The sequence below is a fragment of the Varanus komodoensis genome, unplaced genomic scaffold (assembly GCF_004798865.1).
Source record: "Varanus komodoensis strain SLA01 unplaced genomic scaffold, ASM479886v1 scaffold11, whole genome shotgun sequence".
Lineage (NCBI taxonomy): Eukaryota > Metazoa > Chordata > Lepidosauria > Squamata > Varanidae > Varanus > Varanus komodoensis.
The window spans coordinates 34,121,069-34,137,702 of record NW_025335317.1 but is presented as its reverse complement, the minus strand read 5'-3'; the positions used below and the strand labels follow the sequence as shown (position 1 = coordinate 34,137,702).

At 44.5% G+C, this 16,634-nt stretch overlaps 2 protein-coding genes across 4 annotated transcripts in view; one reads left to right on the top strand and one right to left on the bottom strand.

Moving 5' to 3' along the window:
• The first annotated feature begins 351 nt into the window (after positions 1-351).
• Positions 352-8,110, top strand: EME1 (essential meiotic structure-specific endonuclease 1). The gene is made up of 8 exons (XM_044419999.1): positions 352-1,173; positions 1,249-1,376; positions 2,485-2,579; positions 3,073-3,180; positions 3,581-3,710; positions 4,538-4,653; positions 5,815-6,004; positions 7,454-8,110. The coding sequence occupies exons 1-8, from the start codon at positions 381-383 to the stop codon at positions 7,628-7,630; spliced, it is 1,737 nt and encodes a 578-aa protein (XP_044275934.1). The 5' UTR covers positions 352-380; the 3' UTR covers positions 7,631-8,110.
• LRRC59 (leucine rich repeat containing 59) overlaps positions 8,104-16,634 on the bottom strand; it is a 28,412-nt gene continuing 19,881 nt past the window's right edge. For 2 of the 3 annotated variants that reach the window (XM_044420001.1, XM_044420002.1), the window contains exons 2-8: positions 16,455-16,609; positions 15,029-15,088; positions 13,980-14,138; positions 13,187-13,291; positions 12,252-12,324; positions 10,585-10,758; positions 8,104-9,957 (exon numbers count right to left, since the gene is read on the bottom strand). In XM_044420001.1, coding sequence (XP_044275936.1) covers positions 9,716-9,957; positions 10,585-10,758; positions 12,252-12,324; positions 13,187-13,291; positions 13,980-14,138; positions 15,029-15,088; positions 16,455-16,559 — 918 coding nt within the window. In that variant the 5' untranslated portion in view covers positions 16,560-16,609 and the 3' untranslated portion in view covers positions 8,104-9,715. The remainder of the gene's footprint in view (positions 9,958-10,584; positions 10,759-12,251; positions 12,325-13,186; positions 13,292-13,979; positions 14,139-15,028; positions 15,089-16,454; positions 16,610-16,634) is intronic. The other variant, XM_044420003.1, reaches the window with a different exon arrangement.

The following is a 16,634-nucleotide window of genomic DNA, read 5'->3' as shown; positions in this document are numbered from 1 at the left end:
TGAACAAAAAAGAAAAAGAAAATACATTTGACAGCATGTTTACATTTAAAAATGCACATAAAACAAATGCATCCTTTTGAAAAAAATGTGCATAACTATGCTTTAATCAATGGGGAAGAATGCATACATTTGGAAAATTACTCATGAAAATGTACCATGTTAGCAAATTGGATGCAGACTCAAGTTGGAATCCACTTTGAGTTGGAATTAGGAGAACATTGGTGACCTCCAGTTTTGTTGATTCACACAAAACCCCCTGACAGAATTTGACCTTTGGGGGTGGGGGGAAGGTTCCCTCCACAAAACCAGCCTGTTCTGCTTCCTTTTCTTAGATGTGACCCAGTTCCAGAGGCCCTGATCCTTGCGTGAGGCTGAGCATCATGTTCCCAGAGAGCGATGGCGAAGAGCTCCCTTGCTTTCATTTCCTAACCAAGCAACTTCCAGGCCAGGAAAACCCTGCCCAACCTCCTCTAGAGGACAGTGTGGTTATGCTCAGCAGCTCAGATGCCGAGGATTCATCAGCTTCCTCGCCTGTGTGGAAAAAGTCCTGTCTTGCCAAGGATTTCTCCAGACCTGCCCCTGCCGTCCAAGTGATCGCTCTGCAGAGCAGCGAGAGTGAGGAGGATGAGCCTCTAATCCCCTTGGCTGAGAGGCTCAAGAGAAAGTTCTTGGTTGCCAGTTGCTCCACAGTTGGCACCTCTTTTACTAAGATCCAAGAACAGAGCAACCAAGACTCGGGTTCTTCCAATGACAAGCAAGAGGTCGCTGGCTGCGGGCAGCAGTCACTTCCCAGAGGCCTGGGCACCCAGGCAAGAGCTGCCCCCCGGTCTTGGGAAGTGTCAGACAGTGACTCAGAAATGGCTGCACTTGATCACAGAAAGCAACCTTTGCTGCAGCCTCTGAAGCATGTGTCTGAGTGTCTGGTGCAAAATAACAGCCATCATCAGGGCACAGAGATAAATCTGAAGCACTTGCCCCTTCAGGCAAATACAAAACGTAGCCAGGAGGAACTTGACAAAGCCCGCCAGGCTGCATTGCAGAGGAAGAAAGAGCGAGAAGCTCGGAAGGTGCTGCAGGAGCGGGAAAGGGAGCGGAAGAAGGCCCTCGCCAACCTGCGGAAAGCCCAGAGACCAGATCAGTGTCTGAAGCACATTCAAGTAGTGCTTGATCCAGGTATTGCCCCCTCCGTCCCTGGGGTTCATTCTGCCTCCACTCCAGAGAGACCCCTGACCTCTGTCTCTGCCACAGGTCTCTTGCAGGTTGAAGGGGGAGGGCAGCTGCTGGCCATTCTGCAGTCCATGGAATGCAGCTGTGTGATTGCGAACCAAGCGGTTCCCCGCAGCATCACCTGGAGAAGGAAAGCTGGGCTAGCTCAGGTATGCAAGCATATTTCTGAAAGGCTTCCTCTCTTCATTGTATTGCTAGCACTGAGCTTATAGTGGCAACTTGATGATGAGACATCCGTGTGGTGCCATGGTTGTCCTAAATAACCAATAGCGTGGCCTTAAAAAGAAAGAGAAAGTCTATTACATGCATCAAATGGTGCATCCGGTAACATTCTCCATGGTATATTCAAAGAGTTAACTGTTCCCCTCCCCACCCAATTGTTAGAGCCTCAAGCAATGTTCAGTTTTGATGTCAAAGAACAGATCTTGAGATCTGTTGCAGTATTTAGTAAATGTGACAGAAGATTCCTTTTGGAATCCTTCTGGCAGCTGCAGAGCAGTGAGCTTCCTGACCCTGGCTTTTAGTAGCTAGTGGGAAAGCTCTGGAGCCTCACCATCTCTTGACATTCCCATATTGTTGACCAAAACCTTAATGGCACCAAAAAAAAAAAAAAAAGGATAAAGAGATGGCAGCGAAGCTGAATGGTGGAAATCTGGACAGGCAAAAAAAAAAAGTTTGTTTTTTTAAATGGAGTGTACTTGACTCATGAAATTCACTGCTGCGAGAGATGGGTATTTGGCTGCTTATTTGGACAGCTTTAAAAAGAGTTTAGAGAGATTCATGGAAGAGAAGATTATCAATTGATAACAATCATGATGGATCTATACTAACCCTGGAGGCAGTATAGATTCCTCTTGGTGTGAATTGCAGGGGAACATGACTGGGAGAGGGCTACTCCACCAGGTCCTGCTTATGAGCCTCCCAGGGGCGTCTGGTTGGCTACCGTGGGAAGAGAATGCTGGACCAGATAGGCCATTCAAGCCATTCCAGATTTCATGCCAAAATGTTGCATGTTCTGCAGTCATCTCATTGGGCATCATTTGAAGGCCTGCTCTGTTTCATCCGATTAGGGAAACAACCAAACTTTGATGAGTTAGTTCAACAAAAAGTTGACTCAGTTTGCTTGCCATATAATCTACTTGAAAATGTTGGCTTCTCTTCCCCTTCGATTATGGAACATTTATATTTTTTATTAACTATAGTTATTGTCCTTGCATTCCTCTCCCTCCTGACTTCAATTTATGTTTGTCTCTAAAGGCTGACGAAGACAGCTTGACAGAAGAACCTAATATTCTAGTTGTAATGATGCTAGAAGAGTTTGTTGCCATGATTCGTAACTACAAGCAGGTGAGGTCATTTACACCATGGTGTTAGCCAGTAGTTGCTGCCTAATAGCTTGAGACAAAAAAAGACATCGCATTTTAAAGTACGATTAGTGTCCCATTTTTGCTTGTGTTGTTGTTTTTAAAGGCCAAATGTTAGTGTTTAGTAAGGTGGCCAGCATATGGTGAATCCTGTATATATGATTGCATAAAGCGACTCACATATAACACAAGGTCGCTACTTGGGGCTGTTTTTCTGGTGTTGGTCATATAAGATGACTCTACAATTTTTGCTATGCTATTTTTAGTTTTGAGGGTTGTCTTTTATACCAATATATACAGTACTTTGTTTAATACTGGAAGAGGAGATGAACCTGAAACTTCAGCCTAGATGTGGTTTTGCTTGAGAGATAATGGGAACTCTTCGCAACTGGATGGAGGACTTGAATTTTTCCTTTGGCCCAAAAAGATACAGTTTCTCTCTTTCTTTTCCCTGGTGTTTGACCTTTTATTTCCAGATTAGCATGGAAGGACCTACTGAGACTTTGCAGAGTTTTGTGACTACCGTTATGAAGAGAGTCCCTGGGAAAACGATAGCACTGGCCACAGTAGAACTAGAAAAATATTTCAGGTTAGAATTGATTTTTCACTGATGAGATTTTTGGACCACCCCCCCCGCCCCCCGCCTGCCAAAAAAAGATAGGCCTGGCAGTAGGTCAACTGACTCAAGGATAGATAGTCTCTGCTCCTGGCAGCCTCGTCCAAAGTATTTGCTGCCTGGGGTAAAAGATGACACCGCTCTCCAGTTCCACATGCAGGATCGTATATCGTTGCTGGCAATAATGCTGCATCCTCTCACGACGGGTTCGGAGTAGGCGATGCTCCCGGGTGCCCTCAGGCACTGTGCCACCAAAGCTCCTCCCCACCGCTTTTACTGCTCGCCACTCACAGTGCCTGGGCCCCGCTGCCAGTCCCTCTTTCGTGGGAGTGGCCCCATATACAGGCTACGAAGTAATTCTTTCCCACCTCAGTTCTCACAAACAGAAGTCACAGAAGAAGCTGCCGCAAGCCACGCAGAGTGCCTGCAAGGTACAGGAACCAGGCAAGCAGCGAGGGAAAGCCGGTTCTGTCCCAGAAATATCCAGAGCGGACGTGGAAGAAGTGAGTGAGCCTGGAGCAGCATCTGTGGTGATGGTGTTCTCCCCGCTGCCTCAGCCTGAATTAAGATCCTTTCTTGGGAGGAATGTCGTCAGGAACTCACACCCCTCAAAGCGGGCTGACGGGAACCGCCGCAGGGCCCGCTCCTACAAAGGCGAGGGGACTGTTGGGAGGAGCACATGGAATGCAGATCGTGAGAAAGAGAGTAGAATGAATTGGAGGCCGGAGAGAGACGGGAGAGCAGCTGCTAAGGAGAAAAGGAAGGGAAAGCCGAGCGGGAAGAAGTTGCTGGCCAACCTTCAGCCAGTGGAGAAAAGTGAAGCTCAACGGCAGACTGAAAAGCAGCTGGCACTGGTCTAACAGTAGCTAAGTGTGCATCATAATTAACCATGCTTTAGGGTTTGCGCTGTATGTGTGCACAGTTCCGATTTCCTTCTTTTTTAAAGCACTGGTTCTTGTTCTGAGAAGGTGAGAGAGGTTCCCAACCTTCTGGTCCCATCAGAAACATTGTGCTTGTTGTTTAAACTGTAGTCCTGCAAAAAGCCCTGTGTGCCTTGCAGTGCAATGACCTAAGGCGGGGGTTACCATAGCAGGAACAGCTCCTTTCTGCCGGGTTCAGTGAAGGCCTTGTACATCGAGGCATCCAGACGAGCAAGGGTCAGGTTTGACGTGCGTTGCCCACCTTTGCGCCTCCCGTGCTGTGTCTGTTGTGAGGGAAATGGCTGACGCAGCACTCCTGCACGAAATCGGCCCGCAGTGCTTCGGGTAGCAGTAGCAGCATCTCATTCCACAGTGGGCTCCCTCCCTCACGCCCAGCTCTGCCTTTCTAGGCCTTGGTGAGCCTGCAGCTTCACACCGGTGTTCAAGTTCGAGTTCTTGAGAGCTGGAAAGAGCTTGGCGACTTCATCTGCATGTTCACCAAGGCTGTGGCTGAAGCACCGTTCAAGTAAGTGAGCAAATCAGATGGAACTTTCTGGGAGGGCTTTTGGGGTCCTCTTAGCACCTTCTCTTTGAGAAACTTTGCTGAATATGCAGTCCCTAAAGCTTTCCAGGCCAGCATCTGGAATCTAAAATACTTCAATCTAAAACGTTGAAGGGGAGACCAATGCGCTTTCCCAGGCTGGGTCTGAGCGGCACTAAGGTAAGGTACAGTAGGGAGGGAATCACAGTTGGCTCCTGCAATTTTCTACTGCCTTATTTCAGGTAGGAAGCATTTGTGGATTCCTTCCAGGGGAGATGGGATAGCACTCCAAGTTCTTGAAAGGTTGTCACACAGAGGAAGGCCAGGATCTTGATCATCCCAGAGTACAAGGCATGGAATAATGGGCTCAAGGTACAGGAAGCCAGATTCCTCCTGATCATCAGGAAGAACTGGTGTAGACCAGTACGGCAATGGAACCAACCCCCTAGGGGGGCCCTCCTACTCTGGCCTGTCCCACTCTGGACAGCCATCAGAGAGGGAAGGTGTAACCTGGAGTCCTGCACTGAGCAGGGGTCGGACCCAGTGGCCCTCTGGCCCCTTCCAACTCTACCACCCCATGATCCTATGACTGAACCTCTCCTGCAAGCACCTGACACATTCCCCATCCCATCCCATCCCATCCACAGTAGGTCCTCTTCCACTGGCTGCTGCAATTCACTCGCATTTCACTCCACCTACCGTCTTTCCTAAGCTGCTACTCCTTCTTTGGACCACTTTCCTTTTACACAAAAGAGAGGTCCTGGCATTTCCACTACGGATGGGCAGTGTCTTAGCTGCAGTATCTGAACTGTGTTTATGGCGATCATTTGGGGGCCATTGGATAAGGCTTCCTGTGTGCATTTAGAGCACTTCTAGGGCATGCATGTGCCCTTCAGAAGCTTGAGAAAAGGCGTGCCTTTGCCTGTGGCAATATCACGGTCACCCATCTTCCGCTGTGAAACCGATGAAATGGTTTGTCTCCTTGAATCAGATTGGACATTCAGCCTGGACATTTTCTGATGTTGCATCACTCTTCGTGCTTTCTGCAGGGCCCAGTGGATGCTTTTGGTACAGAGAAGCCCACACAGACTGGGTGCAATGAGTTTCTTACTTCAGTCTGTTGTTTCTCCCATGCATCATTTACAGAAGGGAACGCGATAAAACCGGCTTCTCCTTCTGCCTAGAGGGAGACTGGAGTGCAGGGACGAAGGTGGAACGCTCTGGAAAGGGGCTGCTGCAGGTTTGGAAAAGGCAGATTCAGCAGTTCAACCGGGTCAGTCTGGATATGGCCAATGCTATTGTGGCCCAATACCCCTCTCCTCTGCTTCTGATGGAGGTAAGTTATTTTTTTGCCACAGTGCTGTGCACCTGCATGTGCGCATGCATGTACATGAGTAAAATATAAGCTATATATTTTATATATAATTGCACACACAGAGCAGGAAGACAGAATCTGACATTTGATGCTGGAATTCTCAGATTCTCTGTGAAAACCTACCCAAAAAGCCTTTCTTCCACATAGGAAACTTAAATGCTAGAAAATCAAATTTACTAATGCAGGTTTGCTTATTACAACTACTTTATCCTATATCCAGATTACCTGTAGTCCTCAAACATGGATACCAAAAATAATGTGATGTTGGAAGATGCTTTTATATAATGCAGTTTAATCTGATGTATGTTTAGTGAGAAGTAAGCCTTGCTCTGTTTAATGGGTTTTACTCCCAGGTAAGTGTGCAGAGGATTGTGGCCTAAATGGAAACATGCCCTCCTCAATTGCTCCCATATATACTTTCAATAATTCATATATACTTTTGGTTAATGCTTTTGCAACTTCATATAGAAACCCAATGAAGCAGGAAAATACAGCTGCTTCTGAGCTAGGAGTAAAAACTGGTTCTTTACTTCAGTCCCTAATCCGCCAGCTAGTGACCAACATGTAATATGCATTCTAGTTTTCACAAAGGACATCAGTACAATCTCATTGTAAATTTGGGTGTGTCTTTGAAGTATATTCAAACACTTCACGCTGCCATCGAGGTACCTAACACTTTAGAGAGGTTTCCACACCTTGTGTAAGTTCACCGCTCCACCTAGTCTGCCGTCCTCCTGTGCTATAAAAAGGTCCCTTCAGTCCTTGTCTGCGCCATATTTTTCAAGCTACAAAGATTCCACAGTATCGCTGTGTATTCTGCCACTGGAACTGCTCACGTTGCTGGGAAGGTGTTCCTAATTCTGAGTCAACATGCTGCCTTCTATGTCTAATTCTCTGAAATACTACCACATTTTCTCGACTATAAGACACCCCCATGTATAGGATGCCCCCCACTTTTCTTACCGATCTCTGGGCGAGTAAGCTGCTGCTGCACATGCGTGCACCCGCCACCTTCCCACCTCCCCACACACATGCACCCCACCAGTCTCCCCCAGCACGCACGCACCTGCGCCCACCTCCCCACGATCGCGCCAGTCTCCCCCGCCAGCACGCCCACGGTTCTCCTTTCTGCCCCCCCATGTATAAGACACCCCTCCATTTTTAGGTAACTATTTTTAAGAAAAAGTATTGTCTTATACATGGAAAAATACAGTACTTTGAGTTTCATTAGCTGTCTGCCTAGCTCTCCAGTTTGCTTCAAACATTCGTAGTCCTCCAAGGGTTTTCTTTTCAATCACTAAGCAATGGAACTGCTTAGTCGTTTATATGTGAGGTTGGGATAGCCAGTTATCCTAGAGTACTTTCACTGTTATACCCAATTTTTAGTAACATTATTCCTGTTTTATTTAGGCCTATAATACCCACTCTTCTGAACAGGAGCGACACAACCTTCTCGCAGAGATACCTGTGCGTCGTGGTGATGGTGTGACGGCCACTACAAGGCGGGTTGGTCCAGACCTCTCCAAGCGGGTTTATCTGCAGATGACTTCCTGCAATCCTGACCTTTCCCTGGATGTTACTGGATGACTCCTTAAAGAGATTTAAGTAGAAATACTCTCCCAACAACGTGTGAGGGGGAGCACAGAGGTACATTAAGCCGGAGTTTTTTAAAATGTGTAACTGCTCGAATCAGAGGAAATACTTCTTCCCTACAGAAATTCTTGTAATCACAAGTATTTCTTGAGCAAAGAGAAACTGTTAAGCAAAGTGGTTCTGAAAAGCTGTTTAAAAGAGCAATTGCCAACGTGAATACAATTATTCACTGTTTATGTATGCTAAGAAAATGGTCTAACAGGACTGTTGTGATACATAACTTAAAGTCAATCTGACAATCTTAACCACTTCAGCTTGAATATTGGAGCTGGCTGTGTGTCTGCACAGAAGCGGGATATTCTTTTGCCCTACATCTCATAAATCCTCAATCATTGTGTACTCTCCATTAAGAGCCTCACAAGCTGTATTTGACCAAAAGCATGTGCATACATCAAGCCACAATCAGCTATGTACTTAAAGCATTTAATAAACATTTTCTACAGAAAAGAAACTTTGAGTTATACTTCCATTACCCTCAGCTGTTGAAAGGTCTCCTCCTATTCCTCCAGATGCTGCCAGGTACGGTTAGAACTGCCTTGTAGAACACAGATGAGATAGCATTTCTCCATGATGCGTGTGGCACAGTTCCCCACTCCCCATGCCTTATCGGAGCTAAGCCCCATTGAAGGAATCCTACATTATTTCCGTCTACCTCTTCCTCCACCTTCCTCCACTGTTGCTCCTGTGATGAATTCTAGGGTGCACTCTTGTCAAGGCAGGGTCCTGTTCTCTGTGAAGCATCATGCCCCTTGATGGCTGGGGGTTGGAGGGCTTTTTCTGAAGACTTTAAGGCAGGTGGAGGTAGGTGTTCATCACCCGGTGATTCAAGTATTACCATTTCAGTTTCAGGCATACCCTTCTAATCTTGTCTGTGCCGACTGTGAGTGATGGAAAGAGCAATCCAGCACATCTGGATCGCAGCACCTTTGGAAAGGCTGCGTTAGACACTTTCCTGAGTCTCTGGCCAATTCACACGGTCTCTGCTGTCTCACCCTGGTAAGGCTGCTTAGGACTACCGCCTATGGTAGAGGTAGCATATTTACATAAAGCAGACTCTTGTCCTTCCGAAAGGACACCTGAGCATAAAAGTAGCCGGTGGAAGCTGTGTGTCTTGACAAAGCATGTGGACAAGGGCAGGGAAAAGGCAAATTTGTTCCCACTCTGGGCAAACAAGCAAACACAGAAAAGCAACACTGAGCAGATAACTTTCTCAAGTAGCCCACACTTAAGAATAATGTCACAGTTCAGGAATGTGCAAGGTCAAGTACAGTACAACAAGGAAGACTGTATGGGCACAAGAACACCACTCCTCCCTGTTTGCTGCTGAGCAATTCAAAAGGTAAAAATACATTCCTTGCTTTTAAAATTACGTAGTTAATCAAATGTGTTGCTTGTGAACTCTTGGAGGCAGAGCCTTCCAATACATCTTTGGCTGTCAAACAACAAAGATCCAAGAAGAAAGATACAGCAAAGAATCAGGTTTTAGCAGATGTGTGTGTGTATACTGATATGCATTGTCCCAACAGTGTGGACTGGTAGGTACATTTTCGTCTGCAGATCAAACATTCAGCTGCTAAGAAATTACATACATGTAACATTAGCCAGCACATAATCAACTTCACTCTCTACTATATGAACAATTTAGCTGTAGTGCTTGTCCCCAGGAGAAGCATGTATTTGCTATAGCAGTAACATGCAGAGACTACATATACAAAAACTTCTTCACAATGACGTCTCTTGTCATAGCAAGGCTTCTGTTAAGGGTAGGAGCTTTCCTTACTCCTCTACAGACCTACAGCCTGATTTTGGCAGCTTGGAAAAGCTCTGCTAGGGCAGAAAGAAATGGCAACACACTCTTTAGCATAGGAACCACACTGAGGAGGCAACTGTGAAGTAAGCCACCAAACCCAGGACTGAATGAACGGAAGCAATTTTCTCCGGAGCTCAATTCCATAGGAATTCTGGCTGTGATGCAAAAGCAGGAGGTATGAGGAAGCATCCTTGAGGGCTAAGAAGAAGTTACTGCTGAGAGTTTGGCTGCAGTATGTTCTGAAGGATCTCACGGCTTTGCAAAAGGGTTAATGCATCTTCATAGAGCATGTTCACACTGGTGCACACAGGCTGATGCTGCAGCTCCGTAACCTTGCAAACAGCCAACGTACTCAGAGCACCCAGCAGCAGGAGCAGCAGCATCTTCAACAGGACTCGGGACCAGGAGCGTTTGTGTTGCGGTGGGTGGGACGGATGGGAAGCAGAGAGCTCTGCAAAAAATTAAACACGGACAAGAAGTTCCTTTCATCGTGATCCCATGCTGAGCGGCCTTGACTAACTCCTACTCAAGCAGCTCTATAACTTTAGAATCCACTACAGATGCATACTGAACCCTCAGTAACAGGAAAGCAACTTGTAGTTATTTAACTGATGCCAAACATGGCTCTCAGATTCAGATCTCCCCTGGCTAAGTACTAATCAGGGGACCTTATTTTGCTTGTAAGGCTATATAGGATCAGGTCACACAATGGCTTCAGTCTGGTATACATTTTTCCTAATTCCAGGGCCATGGTTAAAGACCCTGATCTGGCCATCCCATCCCTCCGCCTTTATACCCTCTATTAAGTGGAACCCGAACCACAAAGGTTTCTATAGGGGCTAGAGGGGACGTGCAAGGTTGGACATCTCTGGACCTCCAGCAACTTCATGCCAGGGACACAGGGTGTTGAGAAACATGTATAATTACATCTTTCAACAGGAATACCAGGGAGAAAGTCTCATCCCTGTATCAGGGAAAAGAAATTTGCAGAAGATACGCGGGGGGGAGGGGTGTTGCTCCCCTCACAAACCCAATGCACTTTCCCCCCTTTGTTTTTGTTCTGTCTTGTTTAACTTACTTGGATTCTCACCCATTTCTTTCTTTGACTGTGCTGTCATTCCCTGTTTTGCAACTCTCAGGGCATCATATTCCCGCCTCCGGCGTTCTTTTTCTTCAGCCTTCTCCCGCTTCCGCAGTTCTCTCTCCTGGGCTTCTCTTGCTTGGCGCTCTGCTTCTCGCTTCTTCTCCAGTTCTGAGGATCAGCACAAACAGAAATTTTCATTCACTTTAGAAAGCACTCCTGTCCCATCCTTGTCTCTGACGAAGAGGAGACTCCTGTTGCCACGTCGATACCAGAGAATGGTTGTTGCACTGGCAAAGTACTTAGAATTATAATAAAGTACTTAGTTATAAGGAATCGTCTTTTCTGTCTAGCACTGTGATGGCTGCCTACAGGGCAGCTGAAATTAATACTGCTGAACTGAATGATCACTCATACGTCGAGGATATTAAATAAGCTGTTGCCTGGATGTTTACTGACCAGAAAAACAACATCTTAAATCCATTGCCTAGTGCAAGAACAAGAGAAAGCCATGGTTATTAACCAGTTCTTTCACAACAAATCAGCTTTCAATAAAAAATTCTCATATGCTCTGTGATTAATAAATCATTTGTTCCAAATGACTAATACTGCATCTTATGTATTTTACAAGCAGAAAACACTGAAATGTCTTAGATCATGTGACAAAATGCACTGAGGGTTATTTAAATGTATTTAAATGTTTTATACAACCATATAATTAAATGGGAATATGAACCAGTTAAGCAATTCTGTGAATAACTTCAGAATCTTCAAGTTGGCAACCCAGCTCCAGCTCCTCATGGACAGGGATAGTCTGGCCGTAACGATCCATGAGCTGGTTGTGTTAGGACTGGGCCACTGCAACATACTTTACATGGGACTGGCAACAAGGTCGGTCTGGAAGCCGCAGCTAACACAAAACGCTAAAGCAAGACTGCTAAGTGAGACAGACAGCCAGGAACATATGCCACTTCCGAAGGAGTCGCATTGGTTGCCAATAAGCAACTGAGCTAAGCCATAATACCTGATGGAACGGCTTCTCCCTCAAGTGCTTGCCTGGATATTAAGAACTGGGGAGAGGCCCTCCTGATGGGGTTGCAGTTGCTGGAGGTCTCAAATGCAGCAAACCAAGGGAGGGTATTCTCGATACAGGCACCCTGGTTGTGAAACTCCCCAGCACAGGCCCCAATCCTTTTCTGCCACAACTAAAGACCTAATTGTTCAGTCAGGCTTTTAACTGGATTTGTGTTGCTGCTTCTTGTATACTATTACTTCTTTGTGTTACCGTTTCCCCATTTTACCAGTTGTTTTTATTATTTCACTTTCATGTATGGGTTTTGTATCCTGCTCTGGATTTTTTAATGAAAAGCAAGTAATTTCACGAACAAACCAACCAATAAGGGACCACCACAGTCTTAACATTATCTTATTTTTAATGTATTGTTTTTATTCTTGTTTTACCTCTGTTCTCTTCACAGCTCTGGAATCTGCTTTGATGTTGAGCAATATATGAATATTGTAAATAAATAAATACATTCTGCAAGGCTCCCAAAAAATACATGCTTACAAAAGTTAAATACTGCCTGCAGCGCTATAGGAAGCCGAGGATCAAAATTAGCCCAAGAAAAAGATTCTGGATGCCCCCACAAGACAAACAGGCCTACCTCGCTCTGCCTGCAGCTTTCGTTGTTTCTCGCGATCCAGCTCAGACTGAATGGCTCTCATATGCTGAAGCACCTTTGGGATTCAAGACAACAGCATGAAATTGTGCCAGAATGGAAAACTTACCAAAGGATACAATTTTTTTTTCTTTCATAGGCACCCAAGACAAACTTAAGTCAGGACATTTATTAAAAGGTAGTTCATCCTGCCAGTATTAAAAGAAAAGCATTTCTGGCCATTTCTAAAGAAACAGTGCTGGGAGATCCAAATGCCATATAATCCATCACTTCTTCCAGGAGCATTAAGCACCATGAACAAAAACATGGAATGGTGTCTGCAGAGCAAATAACATAGAAACATAGAAATAGAAGGGGCCTCCCAGGCCATCTAGTCTGACCCCCGGCTCCAGCCAGCTCCACGCACGCCATGCCCACCAGATGAATGAAGCAAGTAAGCAATGTCACATGTTACTGCAAGGGGAGAGGACAGAAACTCACTCTGGGGCCCCAAAGCCAATTTGTTCTGGGTGAGGCATCGCCTCCAAAAGAAATATGAAAAAGAATGAGCATTAGCAACAATTTACAGTCTTCTATAGGGACCTTCAAAATGGCCATAAAGTATACAGATTAAAAAGGGGTCACTTGGGAGCTTATTGCCAGTGCTTATATGCTTGTCCATACGCAGTACATCCCCCAGAGCACAAGGATCCCTGCCACAGTGTACCACTATGATCTCTCAAATGCTGTCAAAATATTAAAAATGCATAACAAAACAAGACTATTACTTCATTTTATGATAAGAATCTATTCAGATTGTTAGAATACAATGCACAGAGCTCTGTGATGGGAGAAGATAAAAAATCAGTTAGCTCAGAGCAGTGAGCAAAGCAGCACAGAAGGAAACCAAGTGAGAATAAATTGAGAAGAAACCCCCTTACCCTTGTGGCAGCCTGTTTACACTGCTTTTCATCCAAGCAATCTCCAGCTACCTTAGCCAGTGAAGGCTCCAGGGGGTTGTCCTTCAAATCCAGCCACTTAAGGTTCTGAAGAATGGAAAACACAAAATTAGACTCGTTCGACTGCCAGAAATTTCAGTTTTACTCCTTGGAAGTATTTCATGAACAGAAGGATTAATTCCTGAATGGAATGCAATTTGATTTATTGGAGGTTCCTGCTGGTAAAGGGGAGACATTTTTGCTGATTTTCCATAATCTCCATCCAGCCCCACTTCCTTATGCTACTCTGGACAGTCTACAATCCTCTGGAGGCACAGGGGAAGGGGGATCATTGGCATTTGTCTTCCCCCAATTTGACTATTGGGATAATTTTCTCAGTAGACTCACAGTTGGAATCCAAACCCTCTCTCTTTTAGGAAATTCTTTACTTCCCCAAGAAGACATACACACACACACACACACGTATGTATGTATGTATGTATGTATATAAAAGGGATATCTTCTAATGATAAAGCCACAGAAATTAAATGGCGCGCTCATGTTTGTTGTAAAGCATAACACAAGGAAGAGACACCAATTGATTTGGGCAACATATTACTAAGAATTTGGCAGAACTACTAAAAATTACTAAATTGGTAGAAACTACTGAGAACAAATGAATTTAGAGATACTAACAAAGATCTGAACCTTCACCTATCACCAGAAACACTGATCTCTCTTAGAGAAACCAACTCGAAAAAAAGTATATTCTGGGTGCAAATGTTGAAGGAATTACCCGGAGTTGTGCAAAACTGACTGGCAGAGTAACTAATCGATTGTTCAGCAAGTCCAGGTGTTGCAAGTTGACCAAACGACCAAAGTCCAAAGGTAATTGTTGAAGCTGATTTTTACTTAGATCGAGTTTCACTAGATGAGTTAAACTGCAGAAGTCTGACTGGAACACAAACATAAACAAAAAAGTCCAATCATCAATTTAACCAATATTTGAAATATTAGGGCTGCAATCCTATCCACACTTACCTATGAGTAAGCCCCATAAAACTTACTGAGGCATATATATGAGACTTATAGCAATGGGACAGCATATTAAAAAATTAAGAGAGAGAGAGAGAAGAGAAGAAGGGAAGGGAAGGGAAGGGAAGGGAGAGAAAGACAGGAAAGAAAGAAAGAAAGAAAGAAAGAAAGAAAGAAAGAAAGAAAGAGAGAGAGAGAGAGAGAGAGAGAGAGAGAGAGAGGGAGGGAGGGAGGGGGGGAGGGAGGGCGGGCGGGCACAAATAGGTTTGTGCCATAAAAACATTGAGCAATGATAGATAAGGCATGATTTTCAAAGAAGCAAGCAAAATTTTCCATCTGCCAAGCTATATGTGAGATAAAAGCTTTCTCTTATCGTAGGACCAAAAATACAGAAACCAATATCCTCTAACACGAAAGTCATACAGTTCCAACCAATTTATAGCCCTGTAGTTCCCCTGAAGGATCTCCATTCCTATTCTACCCTTTGTTCATGAAGTCTGTTCCCATCTTAACCTCTTAATATCCCCCTTTTTCCAACAACCACTACTGATACACTTGGAAGCCAAAGTGCGTATCGCTAATGCAGCTATCCATCCACACTGAGATGAACAGCTCTGCTATCAAGAAATAAAGGTTTGTTCTGAAAGAACATAGCTGCACTTGCTTCTCTCTGTCTCTATATACTTGACCACCACTCACTTACCCAGGGAACAAGCCCCGCAGCTTTGACTACAATCTCAGCTGATGTTTTAATACATACGTAAGACTGGATTTTAGTCTATTTCTAGAAAGGGTAAGGCTGCAACTTACTGATAAAGTAGTAAGGTTGTTACAAGACAGATCCAAAACTGTTGCCTTTGGAAGTCCAGCCTGAAAATGAGTCAAAGAATAAAATTAGCAGCGCAATCTTAGGTGTCCGATTGAGCTTAAGTCATCATTTGACTACAGTTCATATTCTGACAGTGACAACTGGAAAATGAAACATGGCTAGCAAATCTTTAAGGTTTATCCAATGTGTGGAACAGAATTCTGAATTTGCCACAATATAGATTAAACTTTCCACAGACAATTCCATTTTAAAATTAGCAAAATTAAAGCAGATGCTGCTTTAATGACATAGGAACTTTTGATTCAATCCTACTTCTATACTGTAGCTACAAGATTTGTCAAACACATTAGGAAAGTGTTGTTTTTAATTAATCTGGCTTCCCTGCTAGCTAGGGGTGTGGAAGGCACGGCCTTCCAGTGTTGTTGGGCTCCAACTTCCATCATCAACTGGCTATGCTAGTCCAACAGTATCTGGAGGGCCCCATGTTCTCACCACTGTGCAATACTCCCCTGGTAATTATCAATTTGTTCCCTATTTTCCAAGGATAAATTATCTAACTGTTATTGATTTTAGGCAGATTTATAATCGGTGTTTGCAATTAGTTCACCATGCAAATAGCCTCTTTCTTTCTGATGAGCAATGACTCTACTGTGCCTCAGAGAATCAACGATATCCAAGACAACACCCTGCCTTTTTGAAACAGAGTCACAGCGACGGCAAGAGTTTAGTTACCAAGACCTGCTAAAGTCTTTACCCGTTTGGAACGATGTGCAAACTGAAGCATCACTATGCAGGTTAGTGAATTTTAGACCTACGTGAGAGGCATGAAATCAACTTCAAGTAAGTGAATCTTTATTATAAAGTTTTATACCTTGTAGTCTAGAAAATAAAAGGCGATAATGTGGCAATAGGGAGAAGTTCCCATGAATTTCCACCAAAGCCCAACAGTACTGCTGCTGTACAACTCTTGCTGTCTCCTGTCAGCTATGATGCACGCTGCAGCATCACAGCCTGCTGACTGTGGGGAATGTATGATGCACAGGTGCACAGGGACACACGAATTCACACAGTAATTAAAAGCAGCAATTCAAATAGTAGCAGGGCTCTAAGGCTTCTTTCCCCTGCAGTTAAAGGTCTCTGCACATGTCTGGAGAACAAGGTAGAAATCTACTTTCTCATCAGTTCAGGTCCCTGGAATTGAGACAATATATTTCACACCTGCAGCTTTCTTTATGCAGAGATCCAACTCGTGGAAAGATTTCTTTAATATCCTTGTAAAAAGAGAGTTTAACAAATTTCCCATGAATTTGAGAAATCTTACAAGAGCCAGTACATCCATACAGACTAGACAGTCTATATAATTCTTTGCAATATTTTACAACCAGTAAGAGGAAAAAAGATACTAACCAGGTCTTTAACTGGCACCTCATTCAGATTGCACAAGCTCAAGTCCAACTCATTGCCTTCCAATTTGTCCTTTAGATTCACTCCTTTTCCTCCAGATTTTGCCATAATCTCCAATAAAATGGTCTCCAAAGCAGTCTGGCAAATACGTTAGTTTCCTAGGGACATAGAAAGTTTCAGGGT